This window comes from Eleutherodactylus coqui, chromosome 13 (genome assembly GCF_035609145.1).
Source record: "Eleutherodactylus coqui strain aEleCoq1 chromosome 13, aEleCoq1.hap1, whole genome shotgun sequence".
Lineage (NCBI taxonomy): Eukaryota > Metazoa > Chordata > Amphibia > Anura > Eleutherodactylidae > Eleutherodactylus > Eleutherodactylus coqui.
The window spans coordinates 121,603,491-121,626,119 of record NC_089849.1 but is presented as its reverse complement, the minus strand read 5'-3'; the positions used below and the strand labels follow the sequence as shown (position 1 = coordinate 121,626,119).

General features: G+C 44.9%; 1 protein-coding gene across 4 annotated transcripts in view; it reads left to right on the top strand.

Moving 5' to 3' along the window:
* Positions 1-21,633, top strand: part of LOC136588118 (oocyte zinc finger protein XlCOF7.1-like) — a 137,269-nt gene extending 115,636 nt beyond the window's left edge. For all 4 annotated transcript variants that reach the window (XM_066587094.1, XM_066587095.1, XM_066587097.1 and 1 more), the window contains exons 9-10: positions 17,431-17,521; positions 18,613-21,633. In XM_066587094.1, the coding sequence (XP_066443191.1) occupies positions 17,431-17,521; positions 18,613-19,166 (645 nt within the window). In that variant the 3' untranslated portion in view covers positions 19,167-21,633. The remainder of the gene's footprint in view (positions 1-17,430; positions 17,522-18,612) is intronic.
* The last annotated feature ends 996 nt before the right edge of the window (positions 21,634-22,629 follow it).

The window sequence follows — 22,629 nt, the reverse complement described above, 5'->3', positions numbered from 1 at the left end:
GGTGACCAGTGGAGCTTGCACACAGTACCCACACCTCACACCTGAAGGGGATTTCTAACGGAGTGCTGCTGCCTTCTTATCTTTTAAAAATGTCTAAGATGGGCAAAGTGGGAGAAAAAAACCACAATTGCACAATTTGGGCGGAGGTGGGGAAATTTTTACAGCATTTATAGTGGAGTAAAAATGACCTATCTTAATTCAGTGGGTCAGTACGAGTACAGCTATACCACATTTTATATATATTTTTTTTTTAATTAAAAAAAAAAAAACCTTAAAAGAGAAAAATTGCTTTCTGTCAACATTATTTAACCCCCATAACTTTATTTTTCTGTAGACAGGGCCGTAAGAGGGCTTGTTTCTTGCTGGTCAACCTGCAGCTTGTATTAGTATTATTTTAGGAAACGTAAGACTTTTTTCTCGGAGGCAGAGTGACCAAAAAAAATAAAATTCTGCCATTGTGTATTTTTTTTTCTGACGGAGTTAATCATGCAGGATTAATAATATAATACCATTTTTTTTATTTTTGAATGCAACAACTTGGGAAGAGTTTTTTTTTTTTTAACTTTTATTTATTTTTTATAATTAAAAAAACCTTTCTTTTTTACTTTTATTTTTTCTTCTCAGTACTCATAGGGGACTTGCACTTGTGATTTTCGGATCATTTATACAGCATAATACAATACTATGCTATTCCAATTTACTATATTTTAACAACCGCCCAATTAAGGACATGTCAGAGGCAAACAGTCATAGCTGCCCTGGGGATCTTCAGAAGTGCCCAGGCTGCCATGAAACCTAGATGGCAGCCTCATGATCTTAGAGCGTCGGAGACGTTCAAAACATTCAAATCCCGATGGGGACATTTAAATGCCACCGTCAGAACTAATATCCACAATTAAAGGATTAACAATAGGGATGAGCGAGTATACTCGCTAAGGCACTGCTCGCTCGAGTAATGTGTCTTAGCCGAGTATCTCCCCGCTCGTCCCGAAAGATTCGGGTGTCGCCGCAAGGCGGGGAGCTGCGGGGGAGAGCAGGGAGGAACGGAGGGGAGATCTCTCTCTCCCGCCCGCTCTGCCCCGCTCCCCGCCGCCACTCACCTGTCAGCTGCGGCGGCCCCCGAATCTTTAGGGACGAGCAGGGAGATACTCGGCTAAGGCACATTACTCGAGCGAGCAGTGCCTTAGCGAGTATACTCGCTCATCCCTAATTAACAACTGTGATGAGAGTTCTCTCTGATCGCAACTGTTGTCGATAGATGTCGGCTGTCTAAGACAGCAGATACCCACCATGTATGGAGCGGGTTTGGCTCCTCAGCTTGCTCCATACACAGCATAGGCTTTGGACGACTGCTACCTGCACGTGGTATGTAGTCGTATATAGTTGTAGGTAAGACTCAAAGGGGTTAAGGAGTGAATCTAAGACATTGTCATTGAATCTATATTCAGCAGTAGTGAGGAAAGTAATGGTGACTCACATAAGAATACAGGTATTCCCATAGAAAGTTACTCCACATGTAAAAGGGCCGAAATATCCCATCCCTCCAACATGATCCGTTATAAGTTGGCAGCACTAGACTGAGAAAAAGGAAGTGACAGAGAAGTTAGATAGGGGGACTTGTTATTTGTACAGCGCCAACGTATTCCACAGTGCTTTCAGGTAATTTGCACACAGTATATGTCCTAGCAGCTACTGCTCAATCATTGGCTAGAAACCTTGGGATATATTGTTCTGAACAAAGAGTTAATTAGGCTGATAAGAAAACAAAACACAGTTACCGTGTTTCCCCGAAAATAAGACAGTGTCATATATTAATTTTTGTTCAAAAAGGTTTAACCTTTTTACATGTATAGCTGCCTGGACACTATTAAATTGACTTTTTTAATTAACTGTTAGCAGGGCTTAATTTTGGAGTAGGGCTTATATTTCAAGCATCCTCAAAAAGCCTGAAAAATCATTTTGCACCCTCAAAAATTCTGTAAAATCATGCTATGTGCTTATGATGTACCTCTGCCTGTACACTAAGATATAAAAATGCTTACAGCTGTGAATAACCAGAGATCGCAGGGAGCCGTGCGGGTGTCATGGCAGCCAGGGACCTTCTGAAAGGCCTTAGGGCTGTCCTGGCAGAATGCCTATCAAGCCATGCCCATGGGGTTGATAGACTGGCTGCCTGATCGCAGTATGATGTACTAGTACGGCATTAGGAGTGAACAAAGCATAGCAAGTTATTGTCACCTCTGGGACTTAAAAAAAAAAAAGATAAAAATAAGAACAATAAAGTTTAAAAAAAAAAAAGGTAATGAGTAAAAAAAAACAAAACAAAAACCCTTTAGCCAAATTTATAATAAAAGACTCTAAATAATAAAACAAAAATACGTATTTGGTATCGCTGCGTCTGTGAAAGTCCAATCTATCAAAGTAAGGCATTATTTACCCGGCACGATGAACGTCATCAGAAAAAAACCCCGCCAGAAATGCACTTTTTTGGTCACCCTATCTCCAATCTTAGAGTTATTAAAAAGTTTTTCATTACATTTTATGGTAAATTAAATAGCACAATTGTAAAATACAACTCGTCCCGCAAAAAACAAGACCTCATACAGTGACATCGATGGATAAATAAAGGAGTTACAGTGACAGCCTGTTTCCGCCTTAGTGACGGAGCCAAGTTTGTAAAATTTGACGTGTCACTTAACATATCATAACTCCGTAAAGGTTTTGCATATCCCAGTGATTCTGACATTGTTTTTTCGCCACATGTTGTACTTCATTTAGGTGGTGAAAATAGACCGATAGAATTTGTGTATATTTATTAAAGGTGCCAAAATTGGGAACATTTTGAAAAAAATTGTCATTTTTCTCATATTTTCAACTGTAATATCTCAAATATGTGCAAACATACTGTACAAATTTTTGCTAAGATATATATTTCCATCTCTTCACTTTATTCTGGACGCACGTTTGAAAAACTTTCCTTTTTTTTTTTTAACCATTTAGGAGACGTACAAATGTAACATTACTTTTCCGCATTTTGAGGAACACTTTGTTTTCCTACACCAAGCCAAGATTGCAAAGGCTCCTAGGTGTCAGAATGATGGATACCCCCACAAATGACCCCATTTTAAAAACTACAACCCTTAATGTATTCACTGAGGGGGTCATGGGTATTTTGACACCACAGTTTTTTTTCAGGAATTATTGAAATTTAGAGGAGAAAAAATAAAATTTCATATTTTTGCAAATATGTCATTTTAAAGACATATTTGTTTTCTATAGTGCACATGAAAATGAGGATTTACACCCCAAAATAGATTCCCTTGTTTGTCCTGTATTCGGAAATATACCCATTGTGGCCCTAATATTATGTCTGTATGCACAATGGGGCCCAAAATGAAAGCATTAGTCGGTGTCTTTCAGAACAGAAATGTTGCTTGAAGGCCTTTTATGCCCCTTAGCACACTTGTAGAGCTCTTGAGCAGCCAAAACCATAGAAACCCCCCACAAATGACCCCATTTTGAAAACTAGACTCCTTAAGAAAAGCAGAAGTAAAAAATTGTGATTTTCCTTTTTTTGGCAATTCTGACAATTTAAAAACAGTTTATCCATTGGATAACGGCGAACATGTGACCAGGAACCGCTCAACGCAGCCGCCCGTGAAAGCTCCAGGCTCTCGGCTAAGTTTTGTAGCCAAGAGCAGGGAGATTTCAAATTACCCTGGCAATCCATGGATTCGTGGATTGATCCGTGAGGGGAGATGAAACGTCAGCCTTTTAAACTTTTTTTTTTTTTACACTTTTTTTTCACTTTTTTTACACTTTTTTTCTTTTACTTTTACTTTTTTTTTTTAACTTTAAATGATCACTGTTATCCATTGGATAACAGTGATCATGTCCCCGTGGACCTCTCTCTGCTCCTGGCTAAACATGGTAGCCAGGAGCAGAGGGATTTTGAATTTCCCGGGGCCTGAGCCCCTCTGTGCGCACGCCCGATGATTGCGCAGAAGGGGATCGCAACACTGCTGAGGACCAGGGGTGAGTATTTTCACCTCCCCTCATGGATCCAATCCATGAGGGGAGGTGAAACTCACCTTTTTTAACCTTTTTTAAAACTTTTTGGATAGCGACGGTCACGGACCCGGGAACCGCTCACCGCGGTCCCCCGTGACATCTCCTGGTTCCCGTCTATGTTCAGGAGCCGGGAACCAGGAGATTTTAAAATTCCCGCGGCTTCCGTCCTTCTGCGCATGCGCATGACATCATTCGTCTGGCGCGCATGCGCAGAACAGCGGCGCCGGGTCCCCGGAGGACCCCTTCACCGCGCCACACTTCAGGGAAGGCGGGTAAGTAATTTCAGCTGTCCTGATGGATCCGATCCATCAGCGCAGCCTAACTTTTTAAGCTTTTTTTAACTTTATTGCGATCAGCACTATCCATTGGATAGCGCCGATCACATTGCTGGGGGGACTGCCCACTGCCCAGGATGACAGCTCCATGCTGTCGGCTACCTGCGGGCACTGACAGCGTGAAGCTATCACATGCTAAGCCAAGAGGGCTTTAATCCCAAGAGGATGTATGTTTTTACGTCCTCTAGGATTAAAACCCACTTAGCTAAGACGTAAAAAGGCAATGGGGCCGTCACTAAGGGGTTAAAAGGGGGAAGGAAAAAACTAAAATGGAAAAACGGAAAAAAAGCCTGGTCACTAAGGGGTTAATGAAGATCTGTACGAGTCAGGTATAAAAGATGAAGTAATTTCTGGTCTATTAGAACCAATTAAAAGGGATTTAATTACTTTCATTGCAAGCTAGCAATACATCGCTGTAGGAATGATTATAAAGAGCTGTTGCAACTCTTACTTCTCTTCCTTGGAAAAAAATAATAAATGATTTTACATACATCATCCAGATGCTTTAAACAGTGCCAGGTTAATAGCAAAGCTCCTATACTTCTTGAAGGTTTACTGGTCTCTGTTTCACTAAGGCTTCTTTCACACTACGTTAGGAGAGGAAAATCTGGTGAACGTGTGCGCAAAACAAATGGCTGCACATCTAAATGGAAGAATGTATCAAATGAGTTTCAACAAGGCTCTGCCCTAGGCCCAGTGGTGGTCAACATTTTTATAAATGATCTGGAGGAGGGAATTAATGGGAAATTGATAAAATTTGCAGACAACACAAAGCTAGGATGGATAGCCAACACTAGGGAAGAGAGAGAGTATACAAAAAGATCTAGAAAAGCTTGCACATTGGGCGGCGACTAACAGAATGGTATTTAACAAAGAGAAATGCAAAGTCCTACATTTGGGCAAGAAAAATGAAGAAAGCACATACAGAATGGGAGGAATTGCGCTAAGCAGCAGCACATGTGAAAAGGACTTGGGTATACTAATAGATCATAGACTGAATATGAGTCAACAGTGTGATGCAGCAGCCAAAAAGGCAAACCCAATTCTGGGATGTATTAAGAGAAGCATAGAGTCTAGATCACATGAGGTAATTATCCCCCTCTACTCTTCCTTAGGGCTCCTTCCTACAAGCGTATATCGACCGGCTGTTGTACACTGTGATCTGATGCATTGGATTCCAATGCATCAGATCACATGGCCGTATTCCTGAGACGTAAAAGCGCCCAGCGTTTTTACGTCCGGTCCAAAAGATAGTCCTGGAACTATCTTTTGGGCCAGAATACGTCAGTCGCGGCATGGGAATGGGAATCCATGGCAGCGGCTGGAGGTGGGAGGGGGTTTAGCAGCGTGACTGCTAAACTCCCTCCCTCTGCTCTCCCCCCCACACCATACCTCCCCCGTGCAGGCTCACCTCTGCTCTCCTCCCCGCTGGCTCTGTGCAATGGGAGGGGGCGGCGCCGGCCCAACCCACCTCCTCTCATTGCTGGCTGCGGAAAAGGGTCGAGATATCGGTGGTGCTAAGCTCCTGCCCTCTCCCCGCCCCTTGTCCGTAGCCATCAATGGAAGGAGGAGGGGCGGGCTGGCGCCCCCTCCCATTGCAGAGAGCCAGCAGAAAAAGACCTCTCCTCAGATAGCATAGTGACTAAACACTATAAGTATCTCTTTTGCCACAATCATTAATTATCTCTGCCTTGGATGCCATCCAACACTGCAGAGCGGAGATATGGCGATGGTTTACAAATCCCGCGCATTCCAAAGTATCAAAGGCTTTATGGATATCCCAAGAAAAGCAGCATAGCAGGGGTGCCCCAGGGATGACGACTATTAAGTAAGCCAGGGACCAACCCAATCTGATCCTTACCTATCATACACAGGAGAGCTGCATCAAGGCATAGATCCAATACTTTCATAAGGAGCTTCATATGAAAATCTATAATGGAAATAGGATGATTAGTTCAGCTTTTGTCTAAAGCAGGGGTCCCCAACTCCAGTCGTCAGGGACCACCAACAGGTCATGTTTTCAGGATATCCTATAGTAAGAACACCTGTGGCAATGTCTGAGGCACCGACAATAATTACATCACCTGTGTAACACTGAGGAAATCCTGAAAACATGACCTGTTGGGGGTCCCCGAGGACTGGAGTTGGGGAACCCTGGTCTAAAGAATCTTTCTCTGGCTTAGGAATCATAGTAACAGTCACCACATGAGAAGCTTGCTCTATTGGGTGACCCTCCCTCATGACATTAAAGTAGTTAGCAAGGTGGGTACTAAGAACAGAAGAGAACTTCTTATAACACTTGACCAAAAAACCATCAAGGCCCGGGCGTTTATTAATTTTAAAGGTCTTAATGGCACTCGCTATTTTGTCTGGAGTCCGAGACGATCTAAAAATGAATTTGGTAATGTAGGGGGCCTTATGTCTTGAAAGTGAGAAGCTAACTGCTCGGATGTAGGGAAATTTGGTTGGGAAACTGAGATGGTTGGCAATAATTGTACCTAGTTTAGTACGCAACTTATAAAAGGGTCCTGCAGGAGAATGCTGACGGGGCCTTCAGGCTGTAGGCTTGGAGGGATTATTCAACACGCTGGAGAGACCATCGGAGCTTGTGTTTGATAATGTCAGTAAGGCATAAGTTTAGTTTGGTTCCTGGGATTGTTACTGGAGATAAGTCGCCGAGGGGCAGGCTGTAACTCTTGTCTTCAATTGCATGACCTTCTGTTTGAGCTCCAACTGTTACCCCACTCACTTTCAGTTCTGTCATGTTGAATTTTTAATAAAACATTCCTGAACTGCTGCCTTGTGAGCCTCCCATAATGCAACTTGGGAAGAATCTCAAGAACTATTTATTGCAAAGAAGTCATTGAATTGAGCTTTTAGCAAGGATACAATCTCTGTGATGGACAGGACGGAGTCATTGAGAGGCCAAGTTATATCCGCAGGCTTAGACGTGAGAGTAATTCTGTATTATTTGAACTTGGGATTGTTTTTCTCACACATCGTGCTGTTTTCTACATCCAGCAGTTCTCTGAAAGATCCGCCTTACATGATGTAGCAGTGGTGCGGCTATTTACACGGCGCCATTCTATCTTTATCGCACTCTCTGTTCCTGCATGGTCCAAGGCCAGTACGTCATTGCTGTGGGCGGTCAGGCTTAGGGCTGCTCATGTGTGCGGACGGCGGGATTTCCTTGGAGAGGTGTAGCTGGGAGATCGACGTCTAACAGCGTGGAGGACCGGGATTGGTCAGGTTGGACGAGCCTCCTAGGTATGTGCATCTTTCTGGAGCTTTTAAGCTGAACCTGTAATTGAAGGATCCAGCTAACCTTTGCCACCGGTCCACTATCAGAACTGGTGGTGGTTCTGTCTACAGTGCTAGTTTGGGGTTCGTGGGCTATCTCCAAGAAACATTTGCATCATTAGCCTTAAACTCCTACAGCATTCTTGGGACTTGGTTAGCGTCTGACATCTCTTCATATATTTGTATGCTTTAATTGCTCCTGATAAATTCTATCACGAAGGAAACGCGTTGAGCAAAATGATCACATACAGTTACTCTATGCTATCTATGGAGATTTGGGATAGGCATTGTTTTCTACAGATGTGTGCATAGATGACTTATATTTATTAATAGGTTGGCGAATATTCTTTGCCTGAACAGGAGGATAATCATATGGCATCTGGGGAGAGTGGGATAGGTATCAATATCCATTTACTCATATATGGACAGTCTAGATATTAGCTTACTTTTTGTATCTTTCTTTGGGGAGATATGTGAACCTGAAATGGACACTTACGTGGATGTAAGCATATCGGCATCACCTAGTGGATACCATTTTTTTTTTTATTCAACATTTTTCCATTCTTTTGTAACTTGGATTAGCTGTTGTTGAATAGCAGTTCAGCTTTGTTCCTCTGCTTTTCCTTTCGGGTTTCTTCTGTCTTTGTGTGATGGGAGTTTGATGCTATACTTGGGGGATTATTCTTCAGTGCTATCTGAGCTGCCCCATCCCTTTCTTTAAACAGAATTGGAATACCTTCCATTTATCTTCCCCTGTAAAATTCAGATGTTAGGTGTTACCATACAGCGCAGCGCGTCGCTCCGGCGTCGGCTCCGGCGGCCTGGAGCCCTGTGTCGAGGTTATCCCAGCAGCTGTGGGTGGCGGCATGGGCGTGTCCGCCCATAGGGTGCCGCCCGCCCTCCTCCGTTCTTCTTATACAGCAGTGGGCGGAGTTGCCTCCTCCCACTCTCCGCCCCTGGGCGGAACCTTGTGGGTTAAAGACTGGCAGTGAAGTGAGCTCATTGCCAGTTATTGGTTCTGCATGCACCTAGCCAGTCTGTCTGCGGTTCGCCTCAGCCGGTCCCTAGTTGTCGGTCAGCTCCCTCTGGTCCCCTATTACTCTGTCTGTTTGTGTTGGTTCTGTTTGCCTCTAATCTAGTCTGGCCCAGTCAGCACTAGTTGCTATCCAGCACCCTGCCACTTTGCCTGTGAGTTCCATCTCCAGCCTTGTAAGTTTTGTTGGTCTGATTCTGCTGCCTCCTCTGTCGGCACTCTGTTCCCCTCATTAGGTAGTTTCCTGCTTGTCAGTCGCCAGGTCCCTAGCCAGGGCAGGGACCGCCGTCCAGTTGTCCGCCTGGGGTTAGCCAGGGCCGAGGCAAGTAGGCAGGGACAGTGGGGGTGCGGGAGATCAGGGCACCCCAACTGGTTTTCGGGGGGCAGAGTGCCGTAACATAATAACTGGCCCTTAAAATACTGTTTTGCTTTTCATGGCGGCGATCAGCGCCCTTGCAAACCAGCTGCAAGACCTGGTGCCGGTGATCCGGGATTTGTCAGCTCGCATGGTGGCCCAGGAGCAGTGGGCATTGTCGCAGGAGCAGAATGCCGTTACCAGTCCCGAACCCAAGTGCCCTCTTCCCGAGGTGTTCTCTGGGGAGAGGAACAAGTTTTTCGTTTTTCAACAGGCGTGTCGCCTGTTTTTTCGGATGCGTCCCCGCTCTTCCGGCTCGGAGGTCCAGAGGGTCGGGCTCATAATGTCCCTGCTGCGGGGCTCTGCCCAGACTTGGGCCTTTTCTATTCCCAAGGGTTCCCCCTCCCTGCATTCGGTGGACTCCTTTTTTCAGGAACTCGGGGGCATCTTCGATGAACCGGACAGAGTGGGGTTGGCGGTTTCTCGGTTGCTGGCGCTGCATCAGGGGTCGCTTTGTGTGGAGGATTATTGCTCCAGTTTCAGACGCTATGCGGGCGATACTGCATGGAACGATAGCGCCCTGAAAGACGTTTTTCTGCAAGGTCTCTCGGACGCGGTCAAAGAACTGTTGATCTCCCATCCCGTTCCCGGGTCCTTAAAGGAGGCTATGGAGTTAGCAGTGAAGGCAGATAGGAGGCTCAGGGCTGGGAAGCAAGATAGACCGACCCATAGAGTCAGGGAGGTCATTTGTCCTGTTCCCTCCCCGTCCGTACCAGTCTCTGTTCCCGAACCTATGGAACTGGACCTGCTGGACCCCGAGGAGCGACGCCGGATTCGGTTATTACATCATCTCTGTCTCTACTGCGGGAAAGCTGGACATCGGGTGATAACCTGCCCCCGGAGGCCTCAGCGTCCACAGTCTGAATCGGCAGAAAGACTTCCAGTCCTAGGCGATTGCAGGGAGGATCGCCTAGGACCTCAGGTACGTCCTAGACTTGTGATACCCTGCCAGGTTAGATTCCGGAACTTCTCCCGCCTAGGGCAGGCGTTTATTGATTCCGGAGCAGCTGCTAACCTGATAAGCATGCGTCTCGTTGAGCCCCTGAGGGCTGAATTTGTGGCGCTAAAGACGCCAATTCGTTTTGCTAGCATTGATGCTACTCCTCTTGCTTCGGGCTTGGTACGATGGAGGACCCCAGTGTTACAACTCACGATGGGGGGTCGCCATTCGGAAGGTCTATCGTTCCTGGTAATGGAGAAAATGTCGGTAGACATGATACTAGGGATGCCGTGGCTGGCGTTGCACAACCCCCAATTCGATTGGGCCACTGGGGAGCTAACCCAGTGGGGGCCGTCCTGCCATAGCCATCACGCTTCCCTTCCTCCCTGCCCAGTCGATACCGCACTCAGTCCCCGAGGTCTCACTTACCTTCAAACCCCGTCCGCCTGCCCTGCTGCTGATGTCGCCACCGATGCCCTGCATAGGGGACGGAAGAAAGGGGTGGGGTCTCGTACGCAGTTGCGTTGTGAGGAGAGTCTGTCGGTATTTGAGCCGTACAGGGTGGGACGGAAGGGGTACCGGTCCTCTGGAAATCGCAAAAGGAGGGGTCGCAGGGGGTTCCATAAGTCGTTGTCGGAACCTGTTGTCCCTTCGGTGATGCCCACCTCCGGTCCCCCGCCGCCCACCCTGGTCTGTGATGAAGTTGAATACGAGGCTCAGGAGATCCCGGATTCTCGCCGGGGTACAGGAACCTTACAATTTTTGGGGCCCCGGAAGAGTTTTTTGGAGTATGATAGCTCAGATGACAGTGATTTTAAAATTGGAGTTGCCTCATATTTTGAAGGCAGCGTCATTGGGAGCGAGGATGGGACAAAAGATAGTGGTGAACGTTCGGGCATTGACTCGGAAGACGACCTGAAACACGACGATATGTCAACGGTCGGTCCTGAAGAAGATGTAGAAAGGAGAGCCCCTGAAGGAAATGGGGCAGCCACAGGCTACCAAAGTCATGGACCTGAGGATCAGCCCATGGTGACCGCTCGGGAGGGTCACATTCTCGGGTTGGTACAGCGTTTTCACAGCCGTTTTTTGGATAAGCCTGGTCGAGTTTCCGGGGGCCCGGAGGTCCCCCGTCAGAGGGGGGGTAATGTTACCATACAGCGCGGCGCGTCGCTCCGGCGTCGGCTCCGGCGGCCTGGAGCCCTGTGTCGAGGTTATCCCAGCAGCTGTGGGCGGCGGCATGGGCGTGTCCGCCCATAGGGTGCCGCCCGCCCTCCTCCGTTCTTCTTATACAGCAGTGGGCGGAGTTGCCTCCTCCCACTCTCCGCCCCTGGGCGGAACCTTGTGGTTAAAAGACTGGCAGTGAAGTGAGCTCATTGCCAGTTATTGGTTCTGCATGCACCTAGCCAGTCTGTCTGCGGTTCGCCTCAGCCGGTCCCTAGTTGTCGGTCAGCTCCCTCTGGTCCCCTATTATTCTGTCTGTTTGTGTTGGTTCTGTTTGCCTCTAATCTAGTCTGGCCCAGTCAGCACTAGTTGCTATCCTGCACCCTGCCAGTTTGCCTGTGAGTTCCATCTCCAGCCTTGTAAGTTTTGTTGGTCTGATTCTGCTGCCTCCTCTGTCGGCACTCTGTTCCCCTCATTAGGTAGTTTCCTGCTTGTCAGTCGCCAGGTCCCTAGCCAGGGCAGGGACCGCCGTCCAGTTGTCCGCCTGGGGTTAGCCAGGGCCGAGGCAAGTAGGCAGGGACAGTGGGGGTGCGGGAGATCAGGGCACCCCAACTGGCGTTCGGGGGGCAGAGTGCCGTAACATTAGGAGAATCACCGTACATATGAATTTTTATTGAGTATATGGTATAATTATTTTTGGACATTTGTTAATTCAATATTTGCCCCTTTTTAAACTGAATGCTAAAGGCTTTGTTAGGAAATTACAGTACAAGTGTTTCTGGTAGCACAATGCGCCACTTACTAATATAATATCGTGAAAGGGATTGGAGTTGTAAGCACGCGGCTGCTGTCTTAGGACCTGTGATTATGTCACAGTCATTGCACCTCTAGGGTGTTTGATAGATAATAGCTTTGCTACATGTATGTCACACACACACAGCTCTGCTACATACATTCTTCATCTCATACAACTGGGATCACAACCAGCACAGCAGAGTCCTGCACACACTGATCACCCTTGGTCATGTGACCCTGGATTCCTCCCACACTGGTGACTGATCACATGATGGTGACATCATCCCAGGCTCTGCATGTTTTAGGACCTATGATGTCACTGTCATGTGATCAGGGGTGAAGCTCAGAGGATCGGTTACTGATCACATGACGGGGACATTTTAAAATGTAACTCACTCACAAACAGGTGGTCATTAGTATTTTGATTCATTCCATGCCAGGAATCCACTAGGTGGATCTCTTCTTACTCTAGTAAGAAGAGATTTAAAAGTGCTGGACATGGATGGTTTGGATAGCAGAAGGAAAGTAGGGAGAGATATAAATTCCTGTCCAGGTGTAAGTTCAAGACACCATTAAAATGGCAGTTCTAAATAGAATAACAGTGCCTACTTTGTTGGCCTCCACAAGGTCAAAGAATTTGGCTAGAAAAATGGTCCGCCTAGTATTAGTGGCATAATATGAAACAATCGTTACTGGGATATCCTGTATAGAGCCTGTGAGTAGCAGGTAACACCCTGCCAGGTCCCCAATAATTGGGAAATCAGTGAATGGAACTGTTATACTAAAGCAAATAGTAACTCCCTTAGTTTTATTTGGAGCAGTAGCAGAGAAGAAAGTTGTGAAGTAGGGGGAAAAATAATAGGGAGAGGAGGTTGGGAAAAATGAGCCTTCTGTAGGCAAAGAATATCTGCATTAATTCTTTTATAATATCGAAAGGCTTTTGGGCGTTTTTGGGGAGAATTGATGCATTGTACATTATGGGATACAAGTTTCAGAGCCATGGCGATCAATGCAGGAGAAACTATAGAAGACGATTGGGGGAACGCAAATCTATTTAATAGTTTCTTTTCAAGTGTATTCATGAATAAAAAAGAAATGTCACGCGAGATGCAGGGAAATAAAATGAACCCACCGCTATATATTGCATGCCCAACACAGGAGGAAGTGCAGAGGTGGTTAAAGAGGATTATAGAATCATAGAATGGTACAGTTGGAAGGGACCTCCAAGGTCATCGGCTCCAACTACCTGCTCAATGAAGGATTCACTAAATCATCCCAGACAGATATTTGTCCAGCCTTTGTTTGAACACTTCTATTGAAGGAGAACTCACCAACTCCCGTGATAACCTGTTCCACTCATTGATCACCCTTAAAATTGATAAATCACCTGGCCCAGATAGAATACACCCAAGGGTTCTAGGAGAGCTAAGTGATGTGATAGTTAGATCGCTATTTTTTATATTTGTGGACACTATCGAGACTGGGGTCGTACCACTGGATTGGCGCATTGCCAATGTGGTTCCAATATACAAAAAGGGGTCCAAAAGAGAGCCTGGTAACTATAGGCCGGTAAGTCTCATTTTAATAACTGGAAAAATATTCGAGGGGTTTCTGAGAGACGCCATCCAAGAATACGTCAAGGAAAACAATGGTATAACCCCCTCATCAACATGGGTTCATGAGGGGTCGATCATGTCAGACCAATTTGATCAGCTTCTACGATGAAGTAAGTTCTAGGCTGGACCTGGGGGAGTCTATTGATCTCATATATCTGAATTTCTCTAAAACATTTGACACTGTGTCGCCTAATAGGTTGATATACAAAATAAGGCAGCTCGGATTGGGTGAAAACGTGTGTATCTGGGTAAAGAACTTGCTCGGAGATGGAAAGCAGAGGGTGGTAATAAATGCTTTGTACTCTGATTGGGCCACCGTTGCTAGTGGGGTGCCACAGGGTTCAGTATTAGGCCCCATTCCGTTCAATATATTTATTAATGCCCTGATAGAGGGGCTGCACAGTAATATATCGATATTTGCAGATGATACAAAATTATACAAGATAATTAATGCACCTGAGGACAATGTACGGCTAGAAAATGACCTAGATAAACTGGGGGCTTGGGTAGAAAAATGGCAAATGAAGTTCAATATTGATAAATGTAAGGTTATGCACATGGGCAGGAGGAACGGATGTCACCAATATACACTAAATGGGGTACTGCTAGGGAAAAGTGATATGGAAAAAGACCTTGACTGTAGACTTAACTGGAGCAATCAATGCCAGTCAGCTGCTGCAAAAGCAAATAAAGTCTTGGGGTGCATTAAAAGAGGTATAGGGGCGAAGGATGAGAATATTATCCTCCCACTATATAAGGCAGTTGTCAGGCCTCACATGGAATACTGCGTCCAGTTCTGGTCACCGGTGCTCAGGAAAGAAGTCACAGTGCTGGAGGGGGTTCAAAGAAGGGCAACTAAATTAATAAACGGAATGGGAGGACTAGAATACCCAGAGAGGCATCAAAACTGGGATTACTTACCCTGGAAAAAAGACGGCTAAGGGGCGACTAAATAACCATGTATAAGTACATGAGGGGACAATCCAAGGATCTCTGCCATGATCTGTTTATACCCAGGACTGCCACGTTAACAAAAGGGCATCTGCTACGTCAAGAAGAAAGCAGGTTTCATCACCAACATAGAAGGGGGTTCTTTACTGTAAGAGCAGTGAGACTGTGGAACTCTCTGTCTGAGGACGTGGTGATGGCAAAATCGATAGACGAGTTTAAGAAGGGACTAGATGTCTTTCTAGAGCGCTATGATATTGCAGGATATAGACATTAGGTGCCCAGCGGGGTTGCTGATCTCAAATGTTGATCCAGGTTTACTTTGACTGCCATTATGGAGTCAGGAAGGATTTTTTTCCCCCATGAGCTAAATTGGCTGGTTGGGGTTTTCTTTGCCTTCCTCTGGAGCAACAAGGAAGGGGGAGGGGTGTTGAAACAGGCTGAACTAGATGGACATTGTCTTCATTCAGCCTAGCATACTATGTATGTTACTAATAGAGAGAACTATATTGAATAATAGCCTGGTGGGTGGTTGCAGCTCCTGAGAAGTGAGGGGAAAAGAAAGAAGGGGCGTATAAGAAATTGCCAATAAGCCAGTAAACAACAGCCCTAAGTGTTTTAGATAGGATTAAAGTGAAACTAATAGCCCCAACTGCATAAGCTTGAGGAAAGCCATTACGGCCGAAACGTCGCTGTCTGTGTGATGGGGCAATAAAAGTCTTCGTGCTATTTACATCTATGCATGCCGCCGGTTACTTCTTTTAACTGCATTAGTGACTGTCACAGCACAGAACTTGGGAAACGACAATCCGCAAACAGTGCGAAAGCGGATTCCGATACGAGTAGAGATGATCCCTCATGCAAAATGAAGAAAAGGAGGGCAAAAGAACAGGAAAATAGAAGAAAAACCTGAAGTAGAAGCTAGAGCAGAGAAAGTGGATAGAGGAAAGAATAGTAAGCAGGTGATGAGGAAAACTTAATGAGGGGCTGAACAATCAGAAGGGTGTACTGTAACTATACCTAAGAGCACATATGATTACGTCTAAAATAGCCCCTCAACCCCTACACTACTAGAATATCCCAAAGGAGTTAGAGGATAAGAGAGCAGGTTCACACATGGACAGTCCAAAAAATAGAAGTGGTATGTAGGGGAGCCTTGGCGGGATGTGCCCGTAATGAGGATTCAGAATGCCAAGGCATCCCAAAGCGCCAATAGAGGAGTCAATCTAGTTAGCCATCAAAAGGACAAAAACTGGTAAACACTTAAAGGAGGATTGTAAAACTCAGTCTAGTATCAAAATATAGTGAATTAAAGTCTAGCACAACCATCAAGTCTAATAAGAGTCAGGCTTATCCAGGCAACATAAGAGAGCCATAAAAAATGAGAAAACGTGTCAAAACAAAGGGACCCAAGTCCATCACGACACCTTAGCAAAGTGACAAGGTGAAAGATGGGGGCTTCGTCTGTAGAGATCATGGACTTTTATCATGAGTGGGTCTGGACTCGAAACCATCAAAGGAGTTGGAGATTGTGACTGTGGAGAGGCGAGTTGGAGTTGTAGACTCTCAAAGCAGCGTCAGGGACCCTTCAGGAGAAAGAACGATATGTAAATGGAAAGTCCCAACCGTGTCTGATCTGTTTCTGCTGTAGGACCTCCAGGTTATAGCTTAAGGATTCTCCGTTTTGCCAAGGTTCATTGAACCAAGTCCTGACCTTGGAACGTTAATTTAGGAGAAGCCGTGCTGCCTGAAATCATTACCTTCTGTTTTCACCTAAATGAGCTACAGACCATAAGTATCCAGTCAGGAGGATGAGCTGTGATCTCCTCTAGTATACCTGTGTGACAGTACCTGTGTGATCAGCATCAGTAACTGTGACAGGAGTGTCTGCATCCTCTAAGCAGTTGCAGTGATCGGTCCATTTAACAGCATCACAAAGACTAGAAAATGAATCCATAATCCCCAAGTAAATCTGAGCTGCTCAGAACTGAAATTATATGATCATCTGAGGCAAAAGGGGCTGGAATATTTAGATAAAAACCAATAACTAACCAAGGTAAGACGAGGCGACTTTTATATACTGGAGAGAGCTACATAATGATTGAATAAAAAAATCACTAGAGTGGCCTTTTAAGCATAAGTACAATGAAACGTACAAAAAAAAATCACTGTTCTTACTGTAGACGATCTTCTGTGCTGCTGCTGCTGCTGCTGCTGCTGATGATGATGATGATGATGATGATGATGATGATGATGATGAAACCTCCTTAACCTTTTACAGACCAAATTTTTAAACAAAAGTGGTAACATTTAGGCCACTAAAAATATTGAAAAATAATGATCCCATTTGGGAACACTGGCATGTAAAAGGTTAATACTAAAAGTCAATATTGTCAAGTAACCAGTTAAGTTAATATTGTAAAACTCCTTCCATTCACTATTGAAATCGACATCCCAAAAATGTACTTAAAAAATCCAATATGCTTAGATTTTGTCATGGAACTAGGAAATGTAATATTAATGGATTTTAGAATTCTGTTGTGAAAGTGATAAAAGATGACTGAGGGGGGCAGGACCTCTCTGCATAGATATATTAAAAGTCAGTACAATAGTGTATACTGTATATATTTATTCCATAGGAGAAAGCAAAAAGGAATTTCCAAAAGGACACATCTGTGCCCGGCCTGCTGGAGCATCGGTGTGATGACTTGGTTTATACCATCATACCATAAAATACTGCAGCTCCATTGTGAATTCTTATCCAAAGGGTATATGATCCTTTAGCATTATCTGACTTATTTTGTGTCTGGTAGGACAACAGCAGCAGTAGCCTGATGAAATCAGAAGAACTGAAAACCTGTGTCAAAATTAAGAAAGAAGAGTTTGCTAAAGACACCGGTCCTGGTGAGGAATAAATCTTGCTTCATTTTCTGCTTCTTGGAATGTTTTTTTTTACATTAAATAATGTAGTAATATGCAACACTCATAAAAAATACTGTTTATAAATGATCCATACCGTTAAGTGGTGAGTTTACTACAGAATACTGGAATAGGGATACCTGACTAAGGGTAAAAAAAGGGAAAGTAAAAGGTAAAATGGATCTAAGACTAGATGCACTGTCACTAATTGCGTCCTACAAGCACTAGGTTCACAGAAAGCACCTGCCTTGAAAATATCCTTTCACATGGACGTGTTTTCCCATATAAGGCCTCATGCCCACGGCCGTGACAGACTCTGCCAGCAGGATATCACAGCGGAGTCCGACACGGTGCCCCCCAAAACCCCCAGTCTCACTCCTCCGGATCAGCTGTATGCGTCGCACCAGCAGTGGGTCGGGGACGCGTATTCATGCGATACTTCCGCTGTGCTACAGCAGAAGTATAGCGTGACGGCCGGCTTCTATTGATTACAATGGCATACAAGAGCATGCCTCGTTGTCTTTCACACTGCGGAATTCCGTGGTGCAATTCCGCAGCGTGAACATTGAGCTATTAGGTGCAATAGAACCTAATAACTGCGGGACAACGCCGCGGATTTACACCCCGTAAAACACGGCAGAAATCTGGCCCTAATATAGGTTCAGCAGGCGACCAAAGCATAACACAAAGCAAATCCAAGTGTCCTGTAGGAAACTCACCGTTGGGGTGTTTGTATCATTTATGCTCGTGTTTTTAACTATGATGCTTAAACATTGTGTTTTACATTCTTACATTTCCAGTAACAGTATTTGAGCTATAATGGAGGCCATTTAGTAAGTCAGCTGTTTCTATAGAGACTAGTGGACATAGCCATGTCTTCGGTGCCTTGAAGATGCCAACTCCTTGCCACCATCAGACAGCAGCTCACCAAATCAACGTTTACGTCTGCCATAACACACTGTAGCTTTCTGTCACATTAATGCCGGACTATATTATGTTTGTCTTGATGGTTTTTTCCCTAAATTTCGTGCCTTTGCTTCTATATTTTTCTTAGTAAAGACCTTTCCATCTTACAGGTGGTAAGAAGACCTACCTTGAATGTGGTACAACCAAGCAAGACACCGCGACATCCGTAGCACACCAGAAAATCTTTCCCATTGACCGTAGATTGGTGACTGCAGAAAAGCCGTTTTTTTGCGCTGACTGTGGGGGTTTCTTTAAACATAAGTCAAGTCTGGTTCTGCACCGTAGAATTCACTCTGGAGAAAAACCATTTTCATGTACGCAGTGTGGAAAAGAGTTTATACAGAAGGCAAATTATATTCGACACCAAAGACTTCACACAGGCGAGAAGCCATATAAATGTACCGAGTGTGGGAAGCTTTATGCACAGAAGCAAAGTCTTATCATGCATCAAAAGTTCCATGCTGAAAATGAACCTTTCTCCTGCCCAGAATGTGGGGAAAACTTTATTCGACAATCTCATCTGGTCAACCATAGGAAAACCCACAAAGGTTTGAGACGGTACTCATGCCCAGACTGTGGAGATTTCTTCATGTTGAGGTCTAGTCTAGTTATTCATCAAAGAGTTCATAGTGCTGAAAAGCCACTTTCTACCTCAAATGATTGAAAAGATATCGCACAACTTGAGAACTCCAATACCCTGCAAGCTACCTTATACATACTGAAAGGCTATTTAATTAGGGACCCCCATCTAGTAGTGAGTCTGACCTTCAGAACTGCAGCAGTTTGTCATTGCATAGATTTCACTAGGTGTTAATCTTTCCGCAGGAATATCTGCCCATGCAGACCGCAAAACTTCTTGCAGTTGCCAGAAACTAGATGGAGGTGCTGATGTGTTCTGATCAGCTGACAGGAAGAGTTCATCAATTCATGCTGCTTGCACCAAATTCTGACCTCCCATCAGCACGGAGCAACAGAAATCTGGATTCATCCGACCAGACAATGTTTTACCTCTGCTCGGTGATCTATGTTTTGCGATCTTTTGCCCCTGGAGTCTTGCCTTTTTGTTGCCCCTAGACGTAAATGGTGCTGGAACTAGTTGTGTGCTGTCATAGCCCATGTGTTCTAAGCAATGACAAGTTTTGTATTTGAACAGGTTAGTTGAAGAACTGTCATTGTATTCAGCTGCAGTTTGCTTGACTGTCCACTGCCTGCTCCTCAAAACCATTCTTGACCTCCTCCTCTGACACCTTTCATTGATGTTTACAATTACAGGATCCCCTTTTGCTAATTATTTATTCTTGATCACACCATTCTTGCTATATTCTCAATACCATTGTACAAGAAATCCCCATGGGGTTGGCAATATTTGAAATGCTGGTCCCGGCTAGTCTAGCACCAATGACCAGGCCTTGTAAAACTTCACTTAGATTTCCCATGATCTTGTGGATTCACACTGCAAATGATCTGTGGAAAACTTGCTCAATTAATGTTATGCTGCACTCTGGGGTCACTTGTGTAATTTCCATACAGAGGAGCTCCAATCGTGCAAGGGCCAGTGTCTCTAATAAAGTGGCCAATCAAAATACATTAAAGGAGCCTGTCTTGAATACTGCACAATGTCCATTAAACAGAACGCAAAAGAAGTGATTGGAAGGCAGAAAAGTTGCATGCCCTGTAGACTAGTTGGGATATGTGGAGAGCTCTTCAGCTCGCATCAGGACAAGACTCAAGTGCAATTTTCTTTTTGATATGGTGACATGAGCGAGTTTCTAGAGTGGCTGTGAGGTCTTATGATGGAAGTGTGAGCCCCATGTGCACATTTCAGTTAGTGTCCCTAAATTTATAAATTTTGCTTGGCTATTTTGCAGAAACTTAGGTTAAAGGAAACCGGTCACCAGGTATGAGCACCATAAACTAAGTTCTGGTGCTCATATGGCAGTTCCCTGGAGTATTTCTTATACTTACCTGGCTCCCAGATCCAACATGGTCACCCCTGGTTGTGCACTTCCATTGATCCTAGGAAAGAGAACTGCTGACCTATCTACAAAAAGCACAGCACACTCCAAATATTAATGTACCTGGCCAGGCATAAATGTGGATGCATGCAACAGAGTTCAAGAATCCCAACAATATCCTTTACCATCAATAGAATTTGACAGCACCCATCCCAGTATTAAAACTTCTAATACATTTTTATTAATCCAGCACAGAGGCACCCCTACCATGAGGCGGCAGTCTGCAGGTTCTCATTGGGTTGGCGCTACGGTTGCCTCCAGGCCGGTGTTTTGTTTTTTTTACCGGCCATATTAAAAACCTGGAAAAAAATAATTTCCAGCTGCAAGCCGGCCAGGCAGTAAACCCACAAGCGTTGCATTCACTCTGTCCCTTGCTCCAATCGGGCGGCCGCCTCACTGTTATCAGTCAGTGACCCCTGACCTCTAACTGGTGTCTGCGTTCCTGCATGCAGTGCGGACACCAAGTGAGAGGTAACTTTTACCCTAGTCCTTTGCAGTCTAATCCCTATACAATATTTATAGATGCAGCCCCTTCAGACTGTTTGGGACATCTGGAAGAATGATTGTCTAGAGAAGAAGAGGTGAATGTCACCATGAGTCCTGTGTCACGCCAATAGTAAAGCATCCTGAGACCATTCATGGTTCGGATTGGTTTTCACCCAAGGGAGTGGGCTCACTAATGGCCTAAGAGCACTGCCATGAATAAAGATTGGGCTCTAAGCATCCTCCAAAAGCGACTTCCTCCAACCATACACGAGGAATTTGGTGATGAACAGTGCTTTTTGCAGGATGATGGAGCACCGTGTCACAAGGCAGAAGTGATCACTAAAAGGCTCAGTGACATTTTGGGTCCATGGCCAGGAAACGTCCCAAATCACATCCCACTGAGAACCTGTGGTCAATCCTCAAAAAGCTGGTAGACAAACAAGAACACAGAAATTGTCATGAACCCCAATCACTGATTAGGAAGAATGGGTCTCCAACAGTCTGGATTTGGCGCAGTAGCTAATATCCAACATGTCAGGGTGGAGTGCAGAAGTCTTAAAAAAAAAGGGTGAGCATTGTAAATATGAAGTCTTTGCCTAAACTTGATGTATTTGTCAATAAAAGTTTTTAAAAACTTCTGAAATGCTTCTGATTGTAATTCAGTAACCATAGAAACATCTGACTAAAAGATTTAAAAACACTCTGTGAAAACCAAAATTTGTGTCCATCTCAAAACTTTTGCCCATGACAGTAGGCACAAAATGAATAAAGAAATTTTGATTAATTGGTCGGGGGGAGGGGGGTATCAAACTGTATCTTTGCCCCAGGAGCTGGAAGATCTAGCTACACCTCTGCTATCCTGTATGGACTGATGCCAGAGGAGAGCTTCTGTAGCAAAAGTTGCCGAAAATGTTTATCTCTAGCTATGAAAGGTAAAAGAACACTGTGCGGAAGGGAGATAGTAACCAACCGATTTGATGCAGTTCTACTTATTGCTCCAGGATGCTTCTTGGTGACGATTCTATACAGAAAATAGCATGATACCGATCTCCCCTGATCAGTTCTTCACTGCTTGGACAAGGCAACTTGTTGACAATGACGTAGGGGATAAAATCCTGAAAGCACGGTGAATGCTGCGGCGGAGTATAATGAATGGGGTAGGAGGGACTCCCACTTAAGAATTACGCACAGGGCCATTTTTTGCTTTCAACCTCCCCCAGAAGCCTGACTGGTCAACTGTCCTATATGCCGGGAGAGTTAAAACAGACTTGTTTCATTCACGGTCTTTGGAGTTACAGTCAGGCATTTTTGGGATCAAATAAGCCAGATGATGTATCAGCTGCGGGGCTTCACAGTCCGACAGCCTACCTTTTTCATTGAGCGGATGAGGCGGTGGATGGTGTGTCCGGCAGCAGTGGGAGGACCCCCAGACTCACGTGGCCAAAAGGTGTGTATTCTACAACAATGGCTGCGGTCTGTATTGCCTACAGTTCAGCGAATAGTGGAGGGTCTTCAATAACTGATGCAACTGGCAGGTACAGAGGCGGAGTGAAGACAGACGCACTAGTCATTTTTTTTAAAAATGGAGGAAATTGTTTTGTACATTTTATCCCCACTGAACAGATA